Below are 26,174 nucleotides of genomic sequence, written 5' to 3'. Positions count from 1 at the left end.
AAGAATTAAGGGAGACTGATATGCATTTCAAACTTATTAGTTTTCATCAGTCAGCCATACCCTTCTGAGATTCGAACCTGGGCTGATTGCACATTAGGCAGTTGTTTTCGCCTCTAAGCCACAGGATCTCTCTCGCTTTGTTAGCTGAGAAGCAAGGGGAGATATATGTCAAATGCTTGTTAACTATTTTTAGATTACCTTGCTAGGCCCCAAACATGGGACAAATCTTTATTTCCTGTGTCAGCCTAACCTGAAGGCCATCGACAGGCAGTAGTCACACCGGTGACAGCTCATATTTGTGTAAATTTTAAATTGCTAACAAAGAATTAAGGGAGACTGATATGCATTTCAAACTTATTAGTTTTCATCAGTCAGCCATACCCTTCTGAGATTCGAACCTGGGCTGATTGCACATTAGGCAGTTGTTTTCACCTCTAAGCCACAGGATCTCTCTCGCTTTGTTAGCTGAGAAGCAAGGGGAGATATATGTCAAATGCTTGTTAACTATTTTTAGATTACCTTGCTAGGCCCCAAACATGGGACAAATCTTTATTTCCTGTGTCAGCCTAACCTGAAGGCCATCGACAGGCAGTAGTCACACCGGTGACAGCTCATATTTGTGTAAATTTTAAATTGCTAACAAAGAATTAAGGGAGACTGATATGCATTTCAAACTTATTAGTTTTCATCAGTCAGCCATACCCTTCTGAGATTCGAACCTGGGCTGATTGCACATTAGGCAGTTGTTTTCACCTCTAAGCCACAGGATCTCTCTCGCTTTATTAGCTGAGAAGCAAGGGGAAATATATGTCAAATGCTTGTTAACTATTTTTAGATTACCTTGCTAGGCCCCAAACATGGGACAAATCTTTATTTCCTGTGTCAGCCTAACCTGAAGGCCATCGACAGGCAGTAGTCACACCGGTGACAGCTCATATTTGTGTAAATTTTAAATTGCTAACAAAGAATTAAGGGAGACTGATATGCATTTCAAACTTATTAGTTTTCATCAGTCAGCCATACCCTTCTGAGAGTGCAACCTGGGCTGATTGCACATTAGGCAGTTGTTTTCGCCTCTAAGCCACAGGATCTCTCTCGCTTTGTTAGCTGAGAAGCAAGGGGAGATATATGTCAAATGCTTGTTAACTATTTTTAGATTACCTTGCTAGGCCCCAAACATGGGACAAATCTTTATTTCCTGTGTCAGCCTAACCTGAAGGCCATCGACAGGCAGTAGTCACACCGGTGACAGCTCATATTTGTGTAAATTTTAAATTGCTAACAAAGAATTAAGGGAGACTGATATGTATTTCAAACTTATTAGTTTTCATCAGTCAGCCATACCCTTCTGAGATTCGAACCTGGGCTGATTGCACATTAGGCAGTTGTTTTCACCTCTAAGCCACAGGATTTCTCTCGCTTTGTTAGCTGAGAAGCAAGGGGAGATATATGTCAAATGCTTGTTAACTATTTTTAGATTACCTTGCTAGGCCCCAAACATGGGACAAATCTTTATTTCCTGTGTCAGCCTAACCTGAAGGCCATCGACAGGCAGTAGTCACACCGGTGACAGCTCATATTTGTGTAAATTTTAAATTGCTAACAAAGAATTAAGGGAGACTGATATGCATTTCAAACTTATTAGTTTTCATCAGTCAGCCATACCCTTCTGAGAGTGCAACCTGGGCTGATTGCACATTAGGCAGTTGTTTTCGCCTCTAAGCCACAGGATCTCTCTCGCTTTGTTAGCTGAGAAGCAAGGGGAGATATATGTCAAATGCTTGTTAACTATTTTTAGATTACCTTGCTAGGCCCCAAACATGGGACAAATCTTTATTTCCTGTGTCAGCCTAACCTGAAGGCCATCGACAGGCAGTAGTCACACCGGTGACAGCTCATATTTGTGTAAATTTTAAATTGCTAACAAAGAATTAAGGGAGACTGATATGTATTTCAAACTTATTAGTTTTCATCAGTCAGCCATACCCTTCTGAGATTCGAACCTGGGCTGATTGCACATTAGGCAGTTGTTTTCACCTCTAAGCCACAGGATTTCTCTCGCTTTGTTAGCTGAGAAGCAAGGGGAGATATATGTCAAATGCTTGTTAACTATTTTTAGATTACCTTGCTAGGCCCCAAACATGGGACAAATCTTTATTTCCTGTGTCAGCCTAACCTGAAGGCCATCGACAGGCAGTAGTCACACCGGTGACAGCTCATATTTGTGTAAATTTTAAATTGCTAACAAAGAATTAAGGGAGACTGATATGCATTTCAAACTTATTAGTTTTCATCAGTCAGCCATACCCTTCTGAGAGTGCAACCTGGGCTGATTGCACATTAGGCAGTTGTTTTCGCCTCTAAGCCACAGGATCTCTCTCGCTTTGTTAGCTGAGAAGCAAGGGGAGATATATGTCAAATGCTTGTTAACTATTTTTAGATTACCTTGCTAGGCCCCAAACATGGGACAAATCTTTATTTCCTGTTTTCTATTTTGTAGAAATCAGATCTATTACTTTTTGCTTCTTTTTAAAATTAATACAGCAGGAATCAGTGTAAATGGCCCATCAGTTCTAAACCATCACGGATTACAGAATTAGCACAATGGAAGCAAACGAGAGTTTCTGTTTTTGTAATAGACAGGGAAGAAGACTGAGCATGGAAAAAGAAAAAAAAAGGAATCAATTGTACAAATTGCTTCCTACAATGTGCTTTGTTTTTGTGTTAAGTTACACCCTCTTAATATTTTATCTGCCAGTCAGATGACAGATTTGTAATGAGTTAATCTGATCATCCACAGCTATTTATTGTTTACAATGGGGGGAAAATTAGCATCTGTTCCAAACAGCAGTGAAATGGATTTAAATAAATTATTGTCAGCTTTTTCATTTTTCTCTAGTGCTTGAAGGACTATTTACCAAGACAGTTACTGTACAGAAATATATAGTTTTTATGTTGGTATTAGGAAGTTTCTGTTAACGTAAGCAAATAAAGACAAAAGTTTATTTTCAAATCTTGTCATGTACCTATGAAGCTTGTCCACTAGATAGAATAAAATTATTTTTCTCTTTACAGACGAATTTCTCTACATCTGCCAATAAAGATACAAATGTCATCCGTATTCCTTTTGTGGCCACAAATGTCACCTGCATCGTGCAAGTCGCTGCTGTCACTAACGGTGGAGCTGGGCCTTTCAGTGACCCTGTAGCAATGTTCATTCCAAGCAATGGTAAGTCAGATTAATGCAGTGACATAGCAATAGCACTTAGATTTATATATCACTTCACAATGCTTTACAGCCCTCTTTAAGCAGTTTACAGAGGCAGCATATTGCCCCTAACAATCTGGATCCTCATTTTACTGACCTTGGAAGGATGGAATGCTGAGTCAACCTTGAGCCGGTGAGACTCAAACTACCGAACTGCTGGCAGTCAGCAGAATTAGCTTGCAATATTGCATTCTAACCATTGTGCCACCACTGTTCTCGAGATATGAGTTAACTTGGAGAACACAAGTAATGCAAAATAAAGTGGTTGAAATTCTAGTCATGCGGCCACAGCTTAAGAATAGAACAGTAGCTTTTTATATGAAAAGCTCCAAATTCATTACAAATTCAAATTCTCAACATCTATACTGCTATAGTCAGTGATCTGTTTTACAGGAAGATTCCAAGAAAACACATGTTAGAAAAGCCATATAGATTAGGTACAGGAAATGAGAAACTGCTGGAAATTGTGTTGAATTTTATGGGGAAAAAGTGTTGTGTGCCCACACACACGCCACACGTATGGATATTTTAAGTCAGTCTTGACTCCTGGCAACACCTGGACTGGTCCCTGCAGTTTTCTTGGCAAGATTTTAGAAGTGGCTTGCCATTGTCATTTTCCTAGGGCTAAGAGGGAATAACTGGCCCAAGATTACTCAGTTGGCTTCATGGATAGGGCTGCACTAGAATTCAAAGTCTCTTATTTTCTAGCCTGGTGCCACTGTCTCCTTTTGTGGTTTCCTGGATATTCTGTTGATGAAATTTTGGAATTTTACATGTTACTATAAAATATTCAGATTATGTAAAGAGAAAAGGATAGTAAAGGAGCTTTCTTCCAGGAAGACAGTCAAGGGCAGTAGTTTATGCAATTCCAGAAATTCAAACAGGAAGGACAATAGAAAGCAAAATACATCATTGCAAATCTAGAATCAGGGTAAAATAAACAGAATAATTATGATGGGTGGATGGATGGATGGAAGGAAGGAAGGAAGGAAGGAAGGAAGGAAGGAAGGAAGGAAGGAAGGAAGGAAGGAAATGTCAACTCTATCAACCAACTAGCATCACTGGGAATCAGGCAGCATAACAATTCAAGGTGTGTAAAAATTGTTTTTGTGAATCTGCTATTCCCTTTCTTTCTTGATTAACTTGTTCATTAATGGAGTTCTTATTTCTCATTCTCCCAAAAGACTTGAAAAAGGCAATGAGTACTACAGTTTAATACTGTAGGTTGGTGCTAAATTTCCAAAAGTATAGCCTTTTATAAAAGAGTCAAAATGATAGAATAGTTGGGAACCCAACTGAATAGGTTCACATCTTCAAATATCTGGGAGTGATTTTTCCACTTCAAGGGAACATGGAGGGCCCATTGTAATTATGGCTCTCAACTCGCAGTAATATCTGCAAATACCAGCAAGTGATTCTATTTTATTAAAGGAGGTAAACCTGCAGCATCAGAAGGTTGCCGAGGTCATCCTCAGGTTAGAGCAGAGATGTCAAATATTGACGTTAAGGCCTGTAGCTGATGTTAAACCACTGGTTGAGGGTCCAGTTCTCCCAGTTGGGATTATTGTAATGATGATTTATAATAGCCCCGTAAATTGGAATAATGTCAAAGAACAAAACTAATAACTTGTGAGTAACTAACAGAGATTCTATGAGTTTTGGGCTATGACCATACCAAATACACACTTCTCCAAAAATTTAATGATTTTGAATTTCAAACAGCAATGAATACCTTGTCACGGAGAAATAGAATTTGGGTGACAAAGGAAAAAAGTCCAATTCCCTAACTCCTCACTGATATTCTCCAAACTAATGAAAGCTTTTTTCTGGGTAAGGCACAAAATTTTCCCTTCAACATTACTGCAGAGAAGATATTCTAAAATTCCATTTGAAGCATATGTTTTCCCATGTGGAATTACAGCTATTGAAACTAGAGCTGTTGAATCCTGTTATTTTATTCTACTATGAGACAATTAGTGAATCCTTGCATCATTGTTTCAGAGATACTTCCTTATCAGATTCTTCAGTGCCTTCAACAATGGCAGAGCTTCCAATGCATTTGAAAAGTTGGGATACATGTTTTATGTTTTATAAATGTTTTATAAAGTTTACCAAATTTCAATTCCATGGAGTCATAGGTCCCAGTTTTTTAATTAATTCTGGGAGTGAGTCCATTTAAAATATGTTGTCCTAAAATGCACTTTTTGTCCAGTTAAAAGTTACAGGAATGATAGTGTTGGATCTATAGGAATTTTTGTAATATCTGTATTTTACTTTTTACATTAGTGTCCTGCGCAATCTGACAATACTCATATATTCAACTATTTTTCAGATTGTAAATCATTTCTACGGTAAATGAAAATCAGACATCAGTCCCACAGTTATAATGTACTTTTCATATCAACTATCACAATTGTCTTTAATCCGTTCCTTTTCAATTTTTAGTTATACCTTTTATTTCTAACTTTAAGATCCCTCCCTCCCTTCCTTCCTTGAATCTGCATATAATGCCTTCCCCCACCCAACTATAACAAGACGGCCGTTTCCTTTTCTCTGTAACTTGTCTTATTCTTATAGGTTTGATATCTGTTGCACCTTCTACAACACTAGAATCTAGAAATACAGATTCACTTACAATAATCCTTGGATTTATATGTGGAGTTGTCGTCATTGGGCTAATCCTATATATATCTGTGATTATCAGGAAAAAAATTACAGAGGAGACTAAATTTGGGTAAGTCCCTAAACAAAAAGCAAGGTTAGTAATTCAATCTTTGAAATGCGGTTACTAAAATTTAATTCAGACATTAATCTGCAGTTCTTTGATGGGTGATAGGGCACTTGTTGCAAACACTTCCCCAGATAGCTGATATTCATGTCCACCTTCTAAACAGGATCTTTGAATGAAAGACAAATTATTATGTTGAGTTTGGTTTAAAGTTCAGGCTTGGCCCAAGACTAATTATTGAGCTACAGTCCAATGTATGGAACTTCTTCTGAATAATCACATTCAGTGCATGAGTAATTACCTAAGGGTGTCGTGCTAGTGCCCTTAATTCTTCATCTGGGTATTGGAAATAACAATGACACAATTAATCAAGATGAATAACTCAAAGGTTGTTCTTTTGAGGCCAAAGTTCTTTGAAAATTAAGTGTGGTTAAAAAAATCAGATTTAACCACAATGTAAGATGGCAGCATATCTGTTCAAATGTACATTCCAGATTACTATAGTAACAACTGCAGGTTGTGAGCACTGATTTACTTTTCATTTATTAAAATCACTAAGATTGGAATAAGATAAATCTTGCTTTAATGATGCTTGAAAAACGTAATAAGAGAAAATACAGGATGGGAATTCGTATAATCAGCAAGTTTAGATAACAGAGGTCTTGTTGTGCAGAATGTTTGTGAAGCATGATTCATTTGTACATAGGATTAGAAACAGCTTTGTGCACACTAAGTAACTTAATCTCTCTTTGTTACTTTTCCTGCAAAATACTCCATACAGATTCTGTAAACTCTTAACCTTTTTATTCCATTTTCTCAAACTTATGTTCCCTTCATTAAATTGGCAACATGTATATGTTTAGTTAGGGGGCTGTTTGGTCTAGTGGTTAAAGCACCAAGCCAGAAAGTGGGAGACCATGACTCTCAAGTTCGACCTTAGCCATGAAAGCCAGCTGTGTAACTTTGGCCATCACTCTCTCTCAGTCCACTTCACCTCATAAGGTTATTGTGGAGAAAATAGGAGGAGGAATATGTGCTGGGTATATTTACCACCTTTTGTTACATGTAATAATAATAAAAGTGGGATACAAATAAATAAAATTTGAACCAAGTTAGTGTAATGATTATGCACCAGACTTAAAACAGGAACTCTGTTCTAGTCCTGCCTTGGACTAGAAGGAAGCCAACTGAGTGATTTTGGGCCAATCATTCTCTCAGCCATAGGAAGTAGGCAATAGCAAACCACTTCTGAAAATGTTGCAGAGAGAATGCATCGAGAGACGGCAGTTCCAAAATCACTTGCTGGTTTTTCCCGCTTCTCCAGCTATCCACTTTTTCCTATTATTTCCTTCCCAAGAGAGTCCTTACTTCAAAAAGCAAGATTAAGCGATAGGACAGAGAAGAAAGAAATAAGAGAACCTGCAGTTACCATATTTCATGCTTTAGTAGCCAGATTTTGCAAGCTAACAGCTTTCGGTTTTATGAGCTTTTTGATGTAATATTCCATGTGTAGCAGGGCTGGCTGAAAGGCTTTGCAGGAGCCTGCCCGGGAAGGCTCAGACAGCTTTGGGGCGTGGATTGGGTGAAAGGAAACAAAAAGGAGGAAAGAAAGGGGGTGGTTGCTGTTGCTGTTGTTGGAGAGAGAGCAGGTGGAGTCAAAGAGGGATTCGAGGTTTTAGCTGATCCTTTTCTGTGAAGGAGAGGGAAGAGAGAGAGTGAGAAGATGGAATTTTACTGATTTCTTTTGCAGTGGGGATATCCTGAGCGGAGGCAAGAGAGAGAAAGAGCGAGGAGAGAGAAAGTTGCTGGGGTTGCTAAGTTCAGATTTTAACAATAAAGGAAAGGGGGGGGGGTTGACACCAACAAGACCTGAGACTGCAAGCGACGACAGAAGAGAAGGAGAGGCTGGTGGTTACTGCTTTGGAGACTACCGGCCATCTGAACTTTGATTATTGTTATTTGTGCAAGTTATAGACATTGTGGGGAGTTGCCTTTGTGGGGTGAGCTGTTACTGCAGAATGCTGACTACCTTCATTCGTGTTCCTATCGCTGCCTGGAGCCAGGGTTTTTTCCACCCCACTTGTTTCCAAATAATCACTGTGAAATCATTGCTGTTATGACTGCCTGGGGCTGTTAAACATTGTCACGCATTGACTGTTGGGGCTAGGGGTTGGTCATCTTTGTTCCTGAAAGCCTCCCTCCCTTTGACAACGAGAGTCTGCCATCTCCTCAGTTCATGTGAGCTTCTGCTACCAACACCTTGAGAGCACATCTGCAGAGCGTGGCTGAGAGGGCCTGGGCTTTGGCAGCCTCTGAGGGGGTAACCCTACACATGGAAGAAAAGCAAAAGATTATGTAGAAGAAAGAATTCCTAGCTTCTTGAGATTGTTTCTTTTTCGAGCTTGACATGTGAAAAGTTCTGGGGAACTTCTTTACATAACTGCTAAAATTCTAAGACAGTTATATATTTTTAACATGTTAAGATTTCTAGAGTTTTGTGGGTTTGGGAATATTGTTTCTAATGGAATTTGTGAAAGAAATTATGTAAATGAGGGTCAGATGTAGATTGAAGCACCAAAACCAGATTTGCATATCGTGCTAAGGCAGGGGTGTCAAACTTGCAACATCACGTGACGTGTCACGATGTATCGCGACTTTTCCCCCATTGCCAGAGCTGGGGTAGGTGCGGTTTCAGCATGCCGCATCCAGCCTGCAGGCTGGCAGTTTGACACTAAGGTATCTTTTCAAACCATGGTTTCTTGAATGAGTTAATGAATTCACAGATTGTGCTAAACTGTAATTTGCCTGTATTTAATGCAGGCAACCTAAGAGGCTTGTGCTACCTTAGTAATTTATTTTTGCATTATCTTTATCAAACCTGATTCTTCTGTTTCAGGTACATTTGTATTTTCAGCCCAAATGTACACATAGATGTAGAAATATTAGCACTAAAATCCGGATGCATTACAACAGATACAGAAGATATACCATTTTAGAACTTAAAAGTATGTAAAATAATTACAGATACCAGTAAAAAAAATAATCCTTGACAAACATCCTGACATTGACAAGCTGTAATGTGGTGAATCAGCTTAAAAATATGACAGATTGTATCCTGTTTTTAGCACATACATTTTTGATCTCTAATCTTTTCCAAAATGGGAGGAACCACTTTTGGTTACATTTTGTAAAGATTGTTTTATATGACCAACAAAGACTTATTGTAATCTCAGTTCACAAACCTTGTGATCAGTTCTTGCCTTTTCCTTTTTAAACTTTTGAAATAACTAGCTATTCTAAATATACCAAGAACATTTTTTCATAGCATGCTTCTGGAAATTCAGCTCCGCTGAGATCTTATTGTAAAACCGTTTTTATTTCTTTAGGGCAGGGTTTCTCAACGTAAGGCACTTTAAGATGTGTGGGCTGCAATTCCCAGAGTAAATTCCCTTTGTTAGATAAGAGTACATTATCATATTTTAAATCCTACTGTATGTAGGTTACCTTATTTAAGTACAAATGTAGCTTTTTCAGAGCATGATTCTCTAATAAAAAAGATGGTACCTAGAATCTCATATCATTTGAACCAACTTTTATTCATGCAGTTGATCATTCACTTTTCTTCTTCTCTCATCCCAGAGTATTTTGCTACCCAAATTGTGCCCAGAAGAAGATTTGAGGGTAATGATAGTAAATGTTGGCAGAAGAAATGGCTCTTTCCTTTTGAGTGTACTGGATATGCTGACCCAATGGATGGTGATCTCAACTTGTTTGGGCATTTCCTTCCTGGGGCTAAGAGTAGTTGTGGGGATGAGTTTAATTGGACAGTGGACAGAAGAGGAAGGAAGGAGAATGTTGTGAGGGGTAATCCTGAAACTATTTCTCCACTGACAGTTTTTAAAATAGAATCTCAGTTGCATTAACCGACTTGGCCTCTTTATCCTGTAGAAGTTCTGATTTCTTTTTAAAATGTTGCAACTGTAAGTCATGAGAGTGAAATTAAGTAAAAAAAAATGAAAAAGAAAGTTTTAGGTAGTACATTGCTATTAATGAAAACCATTTTCAAAATGAGTATTTAAAGTAATTTTCCAGTTCACCAAAATGACTCAGCCTTTCTTTTATATGGGAGATAAGTGGTAATTATTTAATGTCTGTAGAGATAAATGAATGGAAATAAGTATATCATATAACTCCATCAGGGGGAAAATGAAACATGACTGGAAGGGCTGGAATTTCCTTTCCTTTTTCATTGTTTTGATTCAACCTGAGCCAAACACCTGCCCATAATAATCCCAAAGGAAGAGAATAATTGTTCATAATGCAGCTGCAATCCCCATATACTCAATTCCTAAAGAATTCACAGGAATAAAATTATTGTATTTCTTTCCCCACCAGGTATGCTTTTAGCGGACAAGAGACAGAACTGGCTGTAAATTACAGAGTCAAGAAATCTTATGGCCGCAGAACTGTAGAACTGACATGTAAGTTTTAGACTGTTGTTACAATCTGACTTTATGGGAAGGAATTAAAAAAGCTAAGAAGGAAACCAAAAGACACATCCTCCAGCAGCCTATACCCAGATAAGCAGGGATTAACATTAGACAAACAATCAAGCAGAAAACAATACCCTAATCAAGAAACTACCAAGGAGAAAATCACACCCCTTACCAATATTGGCAGGGCATGCTATAAACAGAAGCAAACCCCACACTCACTAGCACTGATAATGTTACCTAGTATGCGTGACTCTGCCACTTGTGTAACTCAGCCACTTGCACTATACACTATATAAACCCTGTTTGGGTTTGTACTTCATACTAAACCATAGTTATTAAATAAACCGCAATTAGATGTATTTATAGGACTATAATTCTATCTCATACCTGACTATGAAAGCTTGTGGCTAGCCAAGATATTCCAGTATTCAGAATATTCCAATATTCAGGAATGTTCAACTCCTATGGTATGAAGTGGAAGTCAGTTAAATTTCTTTCCTGAAGCATCCTGAAGGTGAGTATACTCTGTACAAAGAGACAGCCATCTTCAGTCTATTTACCCACAAGATATTTGGACTTCACATCTGAAAATTTTGAGCAGTACTATCTTGGCAGAGATATTCCGGGAGTTAAAGTCACACACTTGAAGGGTGGCCAGGTTTGGAGAAGGCTGCTTTTAAGCTCTCCCTTGATATAGGAGAGTTAGTACCACATAGGACAGAATAATATACAAAAATCATTGACTGTGATCTATTTTCTAAATATGAGGAAATTCAGAACATTCATTCTGTCCCTCCTGGATCAGGCATTTTCTATGACATTTGTATGGACTCATATCCCTAATATGCTGTTATGCATGCTATATAATTATAGATATCAAAATTCCTCGTCCAAGGAATGGAATGTTCTAAGAAACAGTAGAACATTAAATTTATTTTCTGGATCCTCTTTTTCGGAGATGGTCCAACAGTTTTCAAGAAGTAAATCTTTTGGAAAAAAAAGGAAATTGTTCATGGTATTCCATTGGTGGTCTTCTGCAAAATCGATCATAGCTAGAGAGACTACAATTGTTCACACTGAGGGTGGAGAAACCTCTTTTTGAATGCATTGTCCCAGGAAAATTTATCACACATAATGCATTTGAATCAATCTTTCTTCCTTAATAATCAGGCTTTCTGTAAGAAGAAAAGTTTCCTATCCTTTAAAGATGAAATATTTAATTCATAGGCAATCTAAAGTAATATAAAGAAAACTTTTCTAGTACTGGAGACATTTGTGCCCATATGTTGAATAGCTCTAAATTAATCATAAAACTGCAGGATTTGATGGTGTCTTCCCGTATCAAGTATGCAGTCATGAAAGCCATATACTAAACACAGGTATCTCATATATCATTTGCACATTACTTTCCCAGTGGGTAACCTAGGAGTAAGTGAAGAACTTCAGGAAAAACTCCAAGATGTTATGATTGTCCGAAACAACTTGGCTCTAGGAAAAATCTTGGGAGAAGGTGAGTACCATCTATCTAGGCAGCTGTCATAAGTGTCAAGCAAGACAACTTTCCTCACCTTGCAACACTGGGTCAAGCAAACTCAAATTCACATGGTAAAAGCATTTCACTTGTAAAGCAATTCCCTTAAGAGAATTACCAATCAAACATGCTCCAAAGAGCAGCTTGTATTAAACAAAATAGGCAGGAGCCTTGTAAATTAAAAGATTTTTATTATATCGCTTAATTTGTTAATTTATTATAGTCACAGCCCAGAGCAATTTAAATATAAAATAAAAATAATAAAATAGATACTTCAACATTGAATTTTTTTTAAAAAAACACAGCAAAATGCAGAAAATTTTCTTAACTTCAAACAATATTTATACTTTCCCCAAAACAGTGATTTTTGTTCCCCTGTAGCCAACATTCAGAATCTGGCTAGACTTTCTGAGATCTTCACTACATGATCAGCTGATAGGTATTTTCAATCGCACCCAAATATTTCTATAAAAGAAACAGTGCAGCAGTACATGACTTACAGTTTCAATTTCCTTATTACCATATTACCATATGGTAGAGATGCTGTTATTTAGAAATGTTGCAAAATCTTCCCATCAACTAAGCAATGTGAAGGGAATTAGAGAAGGCCAATGTAACATCTCTTCTGGTATCTTTGAAGACCGTATTAAACAATGGGCAAGTACAGTGCTTTTTTCGGTTGTCACTGGGATAAAGTAAAATGGAGATGGGTTGAAATTATGTTGGAGGTCAGTAGCTCTAGCATTTTGACATGGTCTAATCAAAATCCTTTGAGACTATACATTAGGTCAAAGTCCACAATTCCCTAGGTTCAAATTTAATGATTTCCACCAAGAAAAATGAAATTTATCTTGAATGGTCAAAACAACCCAACAACTTGAGCTGAGATTTAATTTAAGGTAATAGCTAATATAGTACATAATTTTTGCACAGTTTCAATTCGTGCTATTTTCATCTCTGGGCAAAGGATAAGTTTGGGACTCATTGTGGAACCACAAAGATGTTTTTTTAAAAAAACCTATTTCAAGAGTTTCTAATGGCTACATATAAAATAGCTGTAAGGTAGCTGTGGTATTAAATTTGGCTTCAAACACTTTTAGCCCACATATTATATAATTACTTCATTTTGTACAGAAAAACTTTAAAAGAGATGGTGAAAAGAAGTAAAGATTAAATTTGAGCCTTCTAAGTGCCTATAGTTGGAAAACAATTCTGAGAAATGTAAAAATCTGAACCTGTTCAGTAACATTCTTTGTCCTGTTGCCATCTTTGTTTCTTTGAAAATATCATAATTTCCATTTTGATAGTCAAAAATGAAGTTATTTTCCATGCTAGAGGCAGCTGATCTTAATGTTTTCTCTCCTATACATAAAGTTGAGATAATGGTTGCACCATCTTCATACAAAGGTAAAGCAATTGCTCTTTACTTTATATGAAAGTGATGTCAAATGAGGATTATATTACTTTTAAAATGTTATAAATATATTCCTTTAAGGTTACAGTTCAAGATTCCTTTCAAGCATAGAACTTGGTTAACTCTCCATGACTCTTTATAACTTACGTTGTACAAAGTATTGTACAGTACTAACCTTTTCATTTCTAGGTAATAAATATTGAAATGTCATTAACCCAGTTATTCTGATAGTTAGAGGTTTGTCTTCAGTTAGGACTCCAAACTTCCATCAGACTCATTCTTCTATCCATACCCCTCTCCAAATCATTTTTACATAAGTTCTGCTGATATGCAACATCCAGCAGTATTGTCAGTAATACAGGTTAAAATATGTGTCCCACCGGATCGACCCTTTAACAGTTTCCAATGCATGCCCAGTATTGAAATTTAAATTAAATACTTTGTCCATTTAATACATTCTCAAAATGTCATAATTGTAGTCCTTTGCACTGGCCTATTCTGTGAACCTTTTTTTTGTCCTCTTCCAGGAGAAATTTCTGTTGTTCTGTTCCAATCACTTTTTTAGTACAAATACTATCCCTGACACATTTTAATTTTATCCCCAATTGGGTTCTGAAGTGGGAAGTAAATCTGTAGTGTATGCAGCTAGCATACACAAGCTGTCAGCACAGCAGGAGGCTCGGAGCTGGACAGCTCCAGTCTATAACCGCAATTGGCGGGAAAGCCTGCTTCAAACAGGTTTGACAGCTCCAGGCTATAACCGTACCGGCGGGAAGCCAAGGTTTAAAGTGATTGGTTACCTGCAGTGGCGGGAAGCCCAGGTTTGGCTGGCATTCACCTGGGCAGGTATATAAACAAGCCAGGTAAACCCTTTCCTCAAGCTGAAACACCACCAAGCTAAATAAAGGTCTGCTACACAAACCCGGGCTACCATCGTTCTTCCTGTGACCTGCGATCTAACAAAATCCAAAGGGAGGGGGAGGCAGAGGGAACAGTCTGAGTTTGTAAAAGAAAATTAATGGGCATGGTAGAGATTAAGCTCATTTATGTCCTTTCTGCCAATGTTCCAATGCAGATTTTACCTTTGTTTTTCTGTGAATATATGTAATCTTAGTAAATTTGGGATAGCTTGATAAGATGAGGCAAGTATGCTTCATGAAGCAGCTGAGCTTATCCCCATTAAGCTTTGTTGGCCTGAAGAATCTTCTCAGTCTTACTAACTAAATTTCATAATGGGATTTTGTGTGTATGGAGACAAACATAGTATTATTTCTCCATTCAGGGGAATTTGGATCAGTCATGGAAGGGAGTCTCAGTAATCCTGATGGAACCACTCAAAAAGTTGCTGTGAAAACAATGAAATGTAAGTGTTACTTGGTCTCTACAGATTTAAAGTTTTTTGTGTTTAAGAAACATTCAGGAGCATTTAAAAATATAATCACACACTGTTGTAGAGCTCCTCTAAAAAAGAAAAAAATCTTTTCCAATTAAGAATCCAGAAAATCTATGAAAAGACAGAAGATTGTCTATTACTCAGTTATCTATTTTTAAAAGGTATGTACTACTTTTCATTTTATCAAGTAATTTTAAAAATAACCACAAATCTGCTAGAAGTGTTTATTAAAGGGCTTATCTCTGTTTTGATGAATTTTTTTTCAAAAGGCACAGAGAAGGTAAAAATATATGTTCAATTTCTCTTAGCAAACTAAATAATAATATCATGTAACCTGGAATGTATCATGTAATCTTAGGGGGATGAAAGAGATTGTAAAATAAAGGTTGCCCACTATCATCATTATTATTTGTACTCTCTTTAGAAGTTTTAACAAGAACAATCCGAAAAGATAAATTGATTAAAGGCTTAGAAACTAAGGAACAGATATTTAAATTACAGGCCTATACAGATGATTTAGTCTTTATTTTGGAAGAGCCCCTAGAGTCTGGAACAAGACTATTACAGGTTTTCGAAAACTATGGAGATGTAGCAGGGTTGAAGATTAACAAAGAAAAAACTAAAATGCTAGTTAAGAACATGACCAAATCACAAGAAAATGAGTTAGCAGAAAAAATTAACATTCAAATAACTAAAACAGTAAGGTACTTGGGGATTCAACTGATGGCAAGATGCATCACACTTAAAAGAGAAAACTACGATAAAATAATAGATCAAATTACAGTGGATTTAGATAGATGGAAAAACTTGCAGCTCTCCTTTATGGGGAGAATCACGACAATTAAGATGAATGTACTCCCTAAACTACTTTTTCTATTCCAATGCATATCGATTAAATTAAGCAAAGACTTCTTTGAAAATTTAAACAAAATTATATCCAAATTTATTTGGCAAGGGAGAAAACTGAGAATTAAATCAAAATTATTACAAGACGCAAAGGAAAGAGGAGGATTCGGCATTCCAAATTGGGAAAAATACTGTCAGGTGGCAACATAAAGGATAAAGGAATGAATACACCTAAGGAATAGGAGATTGTTAGCATTAGAAGGCCACGACATGCAGATAGGGTGGCATGCAATACTGTGGGACGGGAAACACAAGGCACACCAGTATTTTCAGAAACACTATATTAGACGGGCACTATTAGATGTGTGGACTAAAATTAAAAAAAATTAACTACATAAAAATTCCCAATTGGATATTGACATTGGAGATATTTATGGAGCCAAAATTTATGAACTTAGGAAAGGTAATTACATATAAAGACATTCTAGATGAGAGTGGTAAGTTGAAAACAAGGAAAAAATTATTAGAAGATGGCATAGAGCTGGAATGGTGGGCATATCTGCAAATACAATCACGATACAGAAAAGATAAAAAAGAATCCGGGGTAAAATTAGAACACACAGAATTAGATAAAATCCTATTAGGAACAGAAGATAAAACGATAAAAAAGATATATCAATATCTACTAGAACAAGACATGCTAGAAGAACAAGTAAAAGACACTGCTAATTTGGAGCAAAAATTTTGGCTATAGTATCGATTTAGATAATTGGAAATTATTATGGGACTGGAACAGAAGGCTAACATTAGCCCACCACTTATAAAGAAAATCTATATAAGATTTTTACAGGTGGCATCTTCCCCCCACAAGACTAGCAAAAATGGACAAAAAACCGTCATCGATATGTTGGAAATGCAGAAAATTACCAGGGACCTACTACCACATGTGGCGGGAATGCCCAAAAGCTCAAGAATTTTGGCATCTGATAAAAAATTGGCTGGAAGAGATATTATCACAAAAAATCGAATTAAAACCAGAAACTTTTTTATTCGGGATTACCAAGGATAAACTCAGTAAAGGATCTTTATACTTAGTACTGCACATTCTAACTGCAGCAAGACTAGCCTATGCTCAGAAATGGAAGCGAAAAGAAACCCCTACCGAACAAGAAGTAATAAATAAAATCCTATCCTGCGCTGAAATGGATAGGTTAACATTAGAGCTTAAAAATAAAACCGAAACAGACTATTATGAAATTTGGAATGAAGTGTATAAACGGTTAGAGTCAAGGAGGAATGCTGGAACAAATGTTGATTGATAAGTTGACAGTTTAGAAATCTGTATACCAGTATTCTCTATAAGATACATGTTGAGGAAGAAAATGGCAGTAAGGCTGTGATAGCCTTTCCCCCCCCCCCCCACTTCCTGGTATAGTTTTGCAGCTTGGCTCCAGAACTCAGTCAGTGTTTTTTCATTGAAAAGTTCCTTCAAACTGCGGTTTGATGTCAATTCCAGAAGTGCCTCTTGCTCTGGAGACGAAAAGTTATATTTCTCAACCTGATACATGATGAAGGGTGATGCAACCCAGCAAATTCTAGTATCGCATCCTGTTGACACGAATGGAAAATACAACACAAACTCTGTGTGCAGTTTTTCCAAATGATTTTGATGGCTCTTTCAGTGCCCTCAGTGTCAACAATAGAATTTAGTTCAATAAACTCTGACACTTTGGGAAATGAGGCAATATTCCTTTTTTCTACTTGTCCTATCCACAGGAAGATTTTTTTGTGGAAGGCACAAACTTTGTCTTCCATAACAAACACATTATGACCGTGGCCCTGCAGCAACCAATTAAGTTAATTTAGCTTTTTAAATATGTCAGCCAACTACGCAAGGCAGGATACCCCAAAGACATTTTCAAACTTTTCTGCTAGGGGTGATGAAACATTTGTCAGGACCAGGTGCGTTTCATCTCGTAGCTCGAATAATCTTGATAATGTTTCACCTCTTGACAATCAACGTACTTCTGTATGAAAGAGAAGAGTGCTCTGCTCAGAATCCAAATCCTTACATAATTGTCGGAATAAATGTCCATTCAATGGCCGGCTTTTGATGAAATTTATTATTTTTGCAGTATCTGCCAAAGTCTCATGTAACACTGGGCTCATCCGTTTAGCAGCAAGTGCATGTCTATGCAAGATGCAATGATTTGAAACAGTGGAGCTGTTTCTTGTCTTAGCTCATGCTATCGCCCCTGAAGCTCTTCCTGTAAGAGCTGCTGCACCATCAGAACAAATTCGTACACACCAGGTCCATAATATTCCATATTCACTGAAAAAAATTATTATTGTGAATATTGTCAATTATTGTGAATATTTCTTCCCCAGTCATTCTGCCAGGCAGTGGGTGGCAAAATAATACGTGTTCCAGTATATTGTCCGAATCAGGAACATGCACAAAGACAATTAATTGCGTCTCACCAGCGATGTCAGTGCTTTCATCCAATTGAAATGCAAATTTTTCTGCTGCTGTGATTTTTTTCACCACTTGTTGAATAACATCCGTGGCCATATCTTGTATTCGTCTTTGGACGGTGTTATCAGAATAGCAGCAGTCATTTTTCCATCAAACCGAACTGAGGAAATTGCAATGGCAGAGGGAATCACGACTTCTTCCACAATTATGTGAGGATTATTTCATTTAGCTGCTATCAAGGACAATTGGTAAGATGCTTCCAGACATTTTTTGGAGATGGTAGTGGACTTCACAAAAGCAGCACGGCATTTTATAAATTCATCTCTCTTCTTCACAAAAAATGCTACTGGCTTTTCAGTGTTCTTTTTATGTTTTGTGGTAAAATGTCTCTCGAGCAAAGAAGGCTTCATGGAATGCTTGGATAATACTTCATTGAAGATAACACAAACAGGAAGCTGCTGAAGGACGCCACAGATCCCGCACAAGAACAGATCAATCAATGAGTTCCTGGGGAGGGTGGGGCCTCACTCTGTGCCTGCGCTCTTTGCGTGCCCTCGGTAGGGTTCCTGCAGGCCGCCGCCAAGCACCATGTTTTCCAGCAGCAAGTGAGCTGGGAAGGAGCAGAGCACAGAGGGAAGTGGGGGGGAAGAAGACGCTGCATACCACCAGCCAGGTGCTCGTGTACCACCAGTGGTACGCGTACCACCAATTGAAAAGCCCTGGACTAGAAGACCCTGACTCTTTCAACTCTGTTATTCTTTATTCTGCTTTCTATTCTAAACAAAATTAAAGTGTTATATTGTGATTTCTATTTGCTGACTCCATTGTCTCCTTCAGGAGCTCCAATAGAATTGTTTCAGGTGTGCTGAAATTTCTGCTGTACCTCCTAAATATGACAGAAATCACAGAATAGATTGTGTTCATTGTGGGAGAAGATACAGACAACTCATCAGAAAAGGAAGTCAATCAAAGATATTTATTGTTTCTCTACAATAGAACTGCAAGGTCTTGACTTACACCTGCAACCCCATAGAGGTGGGAGCTCTATGGGGTATGCCCTACCCAGAGTGCATATTCTGGACCACCCCCGGGAACAGTTGCAACCCGTCGTGAGAGGATGGGGGGTGGCCTGTTTCTGGGGTTCACCCAGCTGAGTGGCAGTGAAGCTGGGTGATGGTCCAGATACTCACTCACCTCTGACTTGACCCTCCTATTGAATTATTATTATGGGACTGCCTCTCCTGGATTCTCCCGGACTTTTATGCACTTTCGTTATACTAGCACGAATTTGTTCGCCCTCAGGGGTGCCCCCCTCTCCTGGGTGCGACCCACCTTTTTTACCACCTCCAACCTCGATGAAGGGCCCGATTATTGGGACCCTGAGAGATGGCTGGGCAGGGGCAGGGGCCTCCAGTATAAATCTAATAAGAGGCCCCTGGTTAATTTTTTAGTAAAATTTTTTGTGGGGTTAGGGAGGGGGGTGGGAGTGGGTTATGGTTGTTCGGCTATGGGGGGTGGTCCATCAACCATTGCTCAGGCCAGGTCCAGGACTGATCGCGTGGGGGGAGAGTGGGGTGTGGTTGCCTCCGGGGCTCGGGAGCGGGTCGTGGGACTACCGATTCCCACGATGTTGGGGAATGGCAGCAGGTGTATGAACAGAGGGCCGCATCAATACCGGGGGGGGTCATCTCCGCTACTTACAAGCGGTGAGGCGCTCCGACCCTCTGTTTCTTCCCCGAGGTCCCGGGAGCGAGGATGTGGAGCCTCCTGAGCTCCGGCTGGTGTACCTGAATGCCAGGTCCATTGTTAATAAGGCTCCCCTTGTCCGGGATCTAGTTGAGGGTGAGCATGCGGACCTGGCTTGCATCACGGAGACTTGGTTGGGCCCAGAGGGTGGTGTTCCTTTGGTTGATCTTTGCCCACCAGGTTTCCGGGTGCTACACCGGCCTCGGGCTCAAGGTAGGGGCGGGGGAGTGGCGGTAGTTATCAGGGAGACCTTATGTCCGCGGTAGACCACCGTTCCCCAGATAGTCGGGTGTGAGTCTCTCTTTTTGAGATGTGGTCCTGGGGCACAGTTGGGCTTGCTGCTGGTGTACCTTTCGCCTAGTCGTGCAGCGGCAGCCCTGCCTGAGCTACTCGATGTCCTCTCTGGGTTGGTGATTGAGTTCCCCAAACTTATAGTTTTGGGTGACTTCAATCTACCATCCCTAGGTGGATCATCTGAGTTAGCTCGGGAGTTCATGGCTTCCATGAGGGCCATGGACCTGACGCAAGTAATTCTTGGACCGACTCATGAGGGAGGCCACACTCTTGACTTGCTTTTCTTATCTGGACGGTGGTTTGATGATCTTGATGGGGGCTCTCCAACTGTTATGCCCCTGTCATGGACCGATCATCACCTCCTGCAGCTGGTCTTCCGTTTTGCCACCCCCCACCGTGGGGGTACGGAGCCAATTAGATGGTACCACCCCAGACGCTTAATGGATCCTGATAGATTCCAGGCGGTGCTGGGGTCCCCACCTGCCTCCGTTGCTCACAACTCGGCGGATGCCCTAGTGGAAGCCTGGGAAAGGGCGGCCACTGAGGCACTTGACCGAGTTGTACCCTTGCGGCCCCTGACCCGGTGGAGATCCCAACGAGCTCCATGGTTCTCCTCGGAGCTCCGGGAGATGAAGCGTTGGAAACGGGGCCTAGAGAGCTGTTGGAGGTCCAGCCGATCTGAATCCGACCGGTTGCGACTAAGAACCTTTATTAGGTCTTATCTCGCAGCAATGAGGACGGCGAGGTGTAATTACTTCTCTGCCATCATCGCGTCTGCAGATAATCGCCCGGCCACCCTGTTTAGGGTGACCCGCTCCCTCCTTAATCAGGAGGTGAGGGAGGAACCCTTGCAGGGTTGTGCCGAGGAGTTTGGACAACATCTGCTGGATAAAATCGCTCGGATTCGGACCGGTCTGGACTCCAACTGGGCAGAGTCTGACGAGCAGGACACGGGCGGTCTTGTCGATGTTATCTGGGAGGAGTTTGATTCTGTAACCCCTGAGGAAGTGGACAGGATTATGGGGAGGCTGAGCTCCACCACATGTTTATTGGACCCGTGCCCTTCTTGGCTGGTTTATGCAGCCCGGGAGAGGACACGAGGCTGGTTCCAGGCAGTTATATCTGCTTCCTTGAGTGAGGGTAATTTCCCCGCCATCTTGAAGGAGGCGGTGGTGAGACCTCTCCTCAAGAAGCCTGCTCTGGACCCAGCTGTTTTGAACAACTTTCGTCCGGTCTCCAACCTTTGCTTTCTTGCGAAGGTTGTTGAGAGTGTGGTGGCGCATCAGCTTCCCCTGGTCCTGGATGAAGCGGATTATCTAGACCCGTTCCAATCGGGTTTCAGGCCCGGGTACAGCATGGAGACGGCATTGGTCGCTCTGGTGAATGATCTCTGGAGGGCCCGGGACAGAGGACATTCCTCTGTCCTTGTCCTATTAGACCTCTCGGCGGCTTTCGATACCATCGACCATGGTATCCTGCTGCGGCGTCTCAGGGGATTGGGAGTGGGAGGCACAGTTCTTCAGTGGTTCTCCTCCTATCTCCTGGGACGCTTGCAGTCGGTGTTGGCAGGAGGACAGAGGTCGACCCCTAGGACTCTCGCTTGTGGAGTTCCTCAGGGGTCGGTCCTCTCGCCTCTCCTGTTCAACATCTACATGAAACCGCTGGGTGAGATCATTCGTGGTTTTGGAGTTGGGTATCATCAATATGCCGATGATACCCAACTTTTCATTTCAACCCCAAACCACCCCAGTGATGCCCTCGATGTGATGTCCCGTTGCCTGGAGGCGGTTCGGGCCTGGATGGGGAGGAACAGACTTCAACTCAACCCTGACAAGACTGAGTGGCTGTGCATTCCGGCATCCCGGGTCATTCAAAATATTCCATCTCTTCTTATGGGGGGTGAGTCCTTACCCCCCGTGGATAGGGCTCGCAACTTGGGAGTCCTCCTAGATTCACGACTTACTCTGGAAGACCATATAGTGGCCGTGACTAGGGGGGCTTTCACCCAGGTTCGCCTGGTGCGCCAGTTGCGGCCCTATCTGGACCGGGATGCCCTGTGTACGGTCACTCATGCGCTCGTGACCTCTCGTCTGGATTACTGCAATGCTCTCTACATGGGGCTTCCCTTGAAGACCACTCGGAGGCTCCAGCTGGTACAGAAAGCAGCCACGAGAGTTGTCTTGGGAGTCTCCCAGTACTCCCATGTTACACCTTTGCTCCGCGAGCTGCATTGGTTACCAGTTGTCTTCCGGGTGAGATTCAAGGTTCTGGTAATGGTCTTTAAGGCCCTACATGGCATGGGTCCGGAGTACCTCGGGGACCACCTGCTGCCGGCGTCAACTTCCCTCCGCCCTGTGCGTTCCCACAGAGAGGGCCTCCTCAGGGTGCCTCTGGTCAGAGAGTGTCGGCTGGTGGCCCCCAGGGGGAGGGCCTTCTCTGTGGGCGCTCCAGCTTTATGGAATCAGCTGCCGGTCGAGCTCCGGATGGCACCTGACCTTCGCTCCTTCCGACGCGGTCTGAAGACCCATCTATTTGAACAAGCCGGCCTGGCCTGATGGGGGATATGTTGGGGTTTTAATGGGGATTTTTATATTGTTATTGATTGCTTTAGCTGGGCTACTATTTAATTCTTTTTAAATTTTTGTATTTTGTATTTTTTATATGTGCCCTGTTCACCGCCCTGAGTCCTTCGGGAGAAGGGCGGTATATAAATATAATAAAACTAAAACTCTACCAAGATGCATTTGAGTGTGTGCCCTCTAGTGACTATAGTATATTATGATACTATTCATGCCAATCTTTTATTAGAAATTCCCTAGCAGTTTTTTTTCTCTGAGACTACATAAGGAAAACTATCAGATTATAAAATAAACTCAGATTCCATCTTGCATTCAATTCTATAATCTTTCATTTCTGAAATTGAAATTTATACTTGAGAATATAAGTCCTACCCTAATTTAATCGTGGAATGAAGTTGTGGTGTTTGCTCATAATTTTAGTGAAAACTAGAAACTTGCCTTGAAATATTCAAAGAGCCTGCTTCCAGATATGCAATCAAAGTAACAACTTTTATTTAGTTATGCTGCATTCCTTTATACTGACGTTTAACTAAAATCATGGGCAACAATGCCAGTCTTAGTTTTCACCACAATAACCTATTTATTTATCTGATCACATGAGATACATGTTCTGTTAGCAAGTGCTTAGGACAAGCTAAAGTTTTCTTTGAATATGCAAAAGATTGTGCTATGTTTAAAATGCTAACTTCTTACTAAACATTTTTATTTATTCTATTATGTTTTCAGTGGACAGTTTTTCCCAACGAGAGATTGAAGAGTTCCTCAGAGAAGCAGCTTGTATGAAAGACTTTGATCACCCAAATGTCATCAAACTTCTTGGTGAGTCAACTAGAAAACAGTACTTCTTGGGTAAAAATGTTTTATTCACAGCCTAACAGAAAGTCATTATAACTGCCTAAATTCATGTTAAGCACTTTTCCTGCATATCAATTACATATGGAAAAAATGTAGGCTCAAGATAATTTGAAGCATGAATCAGGAGAAAATTAGAATCAAAGAAGATCAGCTGTTTGTAACTGTGATAATTAAACAAAACTATTTCAGTCACAAACAATATATCATTAAATACATTTGCTAAATAAGCAATATTAGATAGGGTAGTTGGATACCTACATCATAAACCTAATCTTCTACAAGAAATAACAAAATAAATCATATGGGTCTTTAATCTCTTTTGTATGGCTATTTTGTTTTTCCCTCACAACTAGAACATTACTGTGTGTTCTGTTGTCTTTATTGTGATATCTTCCTGAACCAGTTCCCTGTTTATACTTTTTAGCCTGCCCTAATGAATGAAACAAATGGATTTGAAACAGGCTGATCTTGTAAAAAATCATTTTAAATAGTTGCTCCTTTTTATTTTTTGTAAATATTCTTGTTCTATTTGATGTTGTTATAAGTCAGAGATCTATATGGCTTCACTGTGATATGTTCAGAAAGTCATTGAAAACTTGGCTGTTGTTCCAGGCCTTTGGGTAAAGGTTGAGGATGCTTTGTAGGATGCTTTTTTGTTATTTAGCGTTTGTTTTCTGGATGTTTATGATCTGTTTCTTTTTATTGTTTATTGTATTTTTAAAGTATAATTCGCCTGGAATCAGGTGGCTCCTAAATTGCAATAAAAAAATTGTTGAGAGATGTGCAACTTTAAAAAGTAAATCTTTCAAAAGCTTTACAAGTAAAGATAAAATTAGATAACAGACAAAAAACTGAATTCATTTTCTTTATTTATTCATTTTCTTTATTCTTTAAGGTGTGTGCATAGAACAAAGTTCTCAGCAGGTTCCAAAGCCCATGGTAATTCTTCCGTTTATGAAGTATGGAGATTTGCATAGCTTTCTTCTTCGGTTAAGGCTTGGAGTAGGCTCCCAGGTAAGCAACAAGAACTGATTGTGAAATCTCCTTAATGCATGATTTCACATAATGTTCTTTTGATCATCAGTCATAAAATGCCCATTTATTAAACAAATCTCACCAGCTTCTTTTATGTTCTCTCTAGCCTTCTAGGATGTTTTCTATCTTGCTTTTGATATTTTTTGCTGGGATTTCAAACAAAGTAACGGGTTGTAGATTCACATCCTTTAATGTAAAGCTTAGAGTCATTTTTGGAATTAAGGATGTTGCTGAGAGTTTTGCTTTACCTTTTTATAAAAATTGAAAGGAATATTTAAAGTCAAATAAAATGGGATAGAAAGCCTGACAGGTGCCAAAGGATGCTAATATGCTGCAAAGCACTTCGGCATTTAAGAGTACCAAACTGGTGACTCAAGATTTAATTGGAAGATGAAGACTCTAAATTTATTTCAACCAATCTAGTTCTCTGCTAGATTATGTCTGGTTCAAGAACAAACCGCCTCATCCGTCTTATATAGAAAGAGATGCGCAGCCAGATGTCACCTACCTATTTGTGACAAATCAGTCTATGTCTCCTCAGCCCCCAGCTAGGGGGAACCTTGTTATTGACCAGTAGCAGTTTTACAATTTTATAAAGATAGTGTCAGGACCCACCTTAATCCACATTTTAGGAAATAAGAACTCTTGGATGCAAGTTTAGTCCAAAAGGAAAACGTTTACTAGGATGGAATCGATTGTGGCAATACAAGACGGAATCTAACAAAGTTACATTTCAATCCTATATAAAGCATTCCCATTTCAGCCCCCTCTCCTCATCCATTTGGTCAGGCTCCCATCATTTACTTAGGTGTCAGGCCCTTCCGTGGGAAAGGGAACTCTCCTTGGTTTTATTGTTATTGCTTCTTCCTTTTCAGTTGTAAATGAAGATGCGATCCAGATCCATCTCTGGTCCTCCCTCCCCTTCCCTGTTGTTTGAAGATCGCCTATTTCAATCTAAGTAACCATCCTCTCCCCCCTCCTCGGAGAGATGGCAGAATCCCCAGAATAAGCACAATGTTCTACCTATACATTTATGAAATGTGATATAAATGATGCAGAGGCCTAAATGAGACACAAACAGAGGATATTTAATTATGGCCAGACTGCTCCATCCAGATAAAATTGTAGCTTTGCAATAGTGGCAAATATCTGTAGCTCAGGTATAGGATGAGGGTGAAGGTTCTTTCTCCAAGCTTGTGGGTGGGTTTCTGAATGTTTCATTACCAGGCTAGGTAACATCTTCAGCAGAGTTTAGGGGATGTCAGTGTTCTTGTTTATAAGGGCTGTGTGTGGTCAGTAGGTCTTGTGATAGTGAGGTCACGTCAGGTGAAGTTCCCATCAGGGTCTTGTGATGGGTCTTGTGATGGGTCAGGACAAGACCCAGGATGGTGTCAAGTGAGGGACTTGTGGTGGGTCTTGTGATGGGTCAGGTGTGGATCACCAGTGAGTCTTGTGATGGGTCTTAGGATGGGGAGGTTACATCAGATGTGGGTCATTGGGAGGTGAATTGCTG

At 39.9% G+C, this 26,174-nt stretch overlaps 1 protein-coding gene across 2 annotated transcripts in view; it reads left to right on the top strand.

Annotated features, from left to right (window-relative positions):
• The window catches only part of MERTK (MER proto-oncogene, tyrosine kinase), a 95,993-nt gene that overhangs the window by 55,477 nt on the left and 14,342 nt on the right, over positions 1-26,174 (top strand). The window contains exons 9-15 of one of the 2 annotated variants that reach the window (XM_081313096.1): positions 3,076-3,229; positions 5,879-6,002; positions 10,392-10,477; positions 11,907-12,002; positions 14,720-14,800; positions 23,498-23,590; positions 24,522-24,640. In XM_081313096.1, the coding sequence (XP_081169222.1) occupies positions 3,076-3,229; positions 5,879-6,002; positions 10,392-10,477; positions 11,907-12,002; positions 14,720-14,800; positions 23,498-23,590; positions 24,522-24,640 (753 nt within the window). Of the gene's footprint in view, positions 1-3,075; positions 3,230-5,845; positions 6,003-10,391; positions 10,478-11,906; positions 12,003-14,719; positions 14,801-23,497; positions 23,591-24,521; positions 24,641-26,174 lie in introns of both variants that reach the window. The other variant, XM_081313095.1, reaches the window with a different exon arrangement.

Source organism: Vipera berus (genome assembly GCF_964194415.1).
Source record: "Vipera berus genome assembly, chromosome: 1".
In the NCBI taxonomy this organism is placed as follows: Eukaryota; Metazoa; Chordata; class Lepidosauria; order Squamata; family Viperidae; genus Vipera; species Vipera berus.
This window is presented reverse-complemented; position numbering and strand designations above follow the sequence as displayed.